We start from the raw sequence: 3341 nt of genomic DNA on the forward strand, positions 1-3341 counted from the left end.
TGAAAGAAGGCAAAAAAAAAAAAAAAAAAAAAAAAAGAATGCCTTATGACTTCCGGTAACGTGGTATGCATCTGAAGATTACAATACAGTAGCCACACGAAATCTGTTGCGGATGAGGAAAACTGACACGAAGAAGGGAAAGCAGGAAAAAGAAAAAAAGAATAACAAGAAGCGATAAGGAGAAGTGGAAAGAGAAAAGGTAATAAAAATTAAGAGGAAGTAGACATAGCTGTAGATGCATCTGTTTATATTTTTTTTGTTGTTTTTATTATTTCTCCTATTTGCAATATGGTGTTACTGCTGTATCGTATGGCACACGTCCCCGAAATAAGCGAGAATGCGGGAAAACAAGTGAAAATGAAAAAGAGAAGGGGAGAAAAGAGGATGTAGAAGAATAAAGAAAGCCTCTTCTCTACCTATTTCTTTCTTTCCTATCTCGTTCTACGAACTTGTGAAAATAATATACATCTGTAATGAGTCTGGTACAGTTAAGGTGGATGGGGTGTTCTAGTGTTTCCTTGCGTTTTTGTGATTTGATTAAGCTTGGGTGGGATTCACTCTGGATGAAGTTATTAGAAAGCATTTAGGTTTTTTTTTTCTTTTTGTGCAGAATATTTGCAAGTGTGACTATGGTTCTGTACTCTGTCCCAGAGTGGATTGACCTGGGGAGCTGTTTGTAACGTCACATGGTCCAAAATGTACGTACAAAGTGGTTTTCATTATGATTGATGGGGATTCGGCGTGAAGATGCGAGGCCCGCGCCCCCGATTATTGCAGTTGAACTCCGTTTTGGAGGACGGCGCTTGAGTGCAAGTGTGGTTTGATTGGTCCATAATTGACTGGGTGATGGATTTGCGTACTCCTGGTTGGCCCAATTTTGAGGTCCGGGTTTTGGTTCCACTTCTTTCGGCAATTTGAAGCGTTGGGTGGAAACAGGGTGTACTTGCGGCTTGGTGTGATGCGTTTGCTAGAGATTACTCACAGGTCTTGCAAGAATTCCAACGTAAATGGGCATTACTGGGGCAGAGAGCGGCGGCAGTGAAGCAGCAAAATAGTTCGAGTCGGGCGGCTGCGATGGTAGAGCAATAGGAGCTTCTCCATCAGCGGAGGGTGCGGTTCCAAGGTCAGTGTGGAGCTTTTAAGAAGTACAGGAAAAAGGTGAGTCAGGAATGTGAACGCATGGATCAACATTGAGTGCCCTGCAAGAGGATTTATTGAGGTTGATTGCCGCGCCTAAAGAGGAGGCGCAAGGCATTCACCAAACTCAGTCGAAGAAGACAGATCTGATGGAGGGAATCCATCGTGCGGCGGAGTGCGGGCAACTCACGCACAATTTGTGTGGGGTGGTTTTTGATCACAAGTCTCACACTGTTGCACTCGACAGCAAGTGTACCGCCAATCTGCGGGATACACGTGCTGTGAGGATGTGGACGGTGACGGAATTGGAGGAGCCAGAGTCTCGTTTGCTGTATGCAGCGAGGCAATACTTGCGGTTTGGTTGGCCAATTTTACTTCTTTTTCTTCAAGTCAGTGCGTCGACATGTATCCACCTTAAACCGCGGTTTACTTTCCTTGTTTTCCTTGGCTGGTCTTCTGCGGTGGACCATCGGTTTGGGCCGTAAATAATTACGTACACCCCTCCGCAACAGGAAGCATGCTCTTAAAGAAGAGATCGGGTTTCCACTACTTTCATTACTGACGCCATCGTTGCACGGATGGGGGAATATAATCTTTTTGCGATCAGGGGAGATCAAAATCGCCAGGGGCAATTGGAGGACACCGCACTGCTCTCGTAGTGCTGGCGGAGTCCAGGGCGGTTCGGCTTACCCCGATGGCCTTTTTTGGATGTTTTGCCCCCGCACATACAGGTCTTAGTTGATAATGCATGGTTGACAGGTTCGGCGAAAAAAAAAAAAGGCAGTGCAAGGTTGTACGCTTTCTTGTGGTAATTGAATCGGATTTTGTGGATCTTGGACTCCTGCAGAGTTCAAGCATCGTTTGGGTACGTTCGGTTGCGCGTCAACCCAGTTGATAGTTTGTCGTGAGGTACCGCTTTGTGGTCCAACAACTTGGCTAAGGGAAGCTTAGGGGTCTGGAGAGGAAAGGACCTTGGAATATGCTACTTCGAAAGTCCTACCAAGTGAGTAATCCGGTAGAAGAGAAGGCAGTTTTCTTTTTTTTCCACCCGTTATGGTTTATGGCGTTTGGATGGGTAATTGATTTGTGTTGGAATGGGGTCAGTTCTCGTTTGTTTCATTCTTTTTTTGTTGTGCTAGGCTTGACCAAATTAGGAAGCATATTCCAGTAATGCCTCTGATAGGTCTTATTATTCTTGGTTTTGTATGTGGTGCTCCTTGTGGTTATTACTTTGCCCGTCATAATGATAAAAATAAACCAAATAAGGAGACAAACACCAACAAACCTCAAAGAACAGGACAGGGAGTGACGAACAGATCTAAGATACAAGTGAGATGGTGCGTTTTATGCCAGAAAGAACAGGCGCGAGTTTTGTTTTCACCATGCAATCACTTGGCGACGTGCACTACCTGTGCCGCATTAATTGATCGATCTTCCCAACGCTGTCCCATATGCAATGAGCATTACACACAAACGAGTGTTGTGTTCACGGTATAAACGACGGATGGTTTGTAGTCTTTGAAGTTTTATATTGCCGGATCGTGATGTAATCCATCTATGAGTGACGGACAGACGAGGTGTCTTGCTAGTTAGTTTGCTTTTCAGTTTATCAACTTGTTTTTTTTTCCTAAGTGGTATTTTTTAGGGAACCGATGTGGGGCTCCCATTTATACTGGGGATCTGTGAAGAAAGAAATCCAAATGACGAAGATTTTATAACGAAACTAGGTCTCTGCATCTTTTTGAACCCAGCTGTTTTCTTACTACCATATCCACGGGCCCAGAGACGTATGTGTGTGTCTCTACCAAAGTTTTCAAGGCTCATTTTTCCCTTCTTGCCCTTGTTTCATTTCCTTTTTTTTTTGTCTCTGCCCCGTATTGCATTGTGTTGCAACAGGAGCCTTCATAATCTTCTTTCAAACAACAGTTAATAACAATCAGCCACTATAATATGTCCTCACAAGTCCACACATACTTGTCTGACACGTGGAACCGTGATAAGGTCATGGCGATCGTGCAGTTTCTCCCGATGGCGCTCGAGGGCCCCGTGAGGAATGCCGGTTCTGAGTCACTTGCTGCATCGCTTGGCAACCTGTCGAAGATGGCAGACGCATACCGTGCGGTGACTCGTCTCTCGCTGATCTTCAACGCACTTTCGCCCAAGACACTGGAGAGCGTCGCGAAGCCGAAGGAAGACGCCGTTGT

The 3341-nt window shown here is 45.1% G+C and overlaps 1 protein-coding gene across 1 annotated transcript; it reads left to right on the forward strand.

Moving 5' to 3' along the window:
- Window positions 1–1286: 1286 nt before the first annotated feature.
- On the forward strand, window positions 1287–1622 carry TM35_002031000 (uncharacterized protein; the record flags this gene model as incomplete). Its single annotated transcript, XM_029032011.1, has 1 exon — window positions 1287–1622. One exon carries the CDS (start codon window positions 1287–1289, stop codon window positions 1620–1622), a length of 336 nt encoding a protein of 111 aa, XP_028876695.1.
- Between the last annotated feature and the right edge of the window lie 1719 nt (window positions 1623–3341).

Source organism: Trypanosoma theileri, assembly GCF_002087225.1.
Source record: "Trypanosoma theileri isolate Edinburgh chromosome Unknown TM35_Tth_203_V1, whole genome shotgun sequence".
Taxonomy (NCBI): Eukaryota; Euglenozoa; class Kinetoplastea; order Trypanosomatida; family Trypanosomatidae; genus Trypanosoma; species Trypanosoma theileri.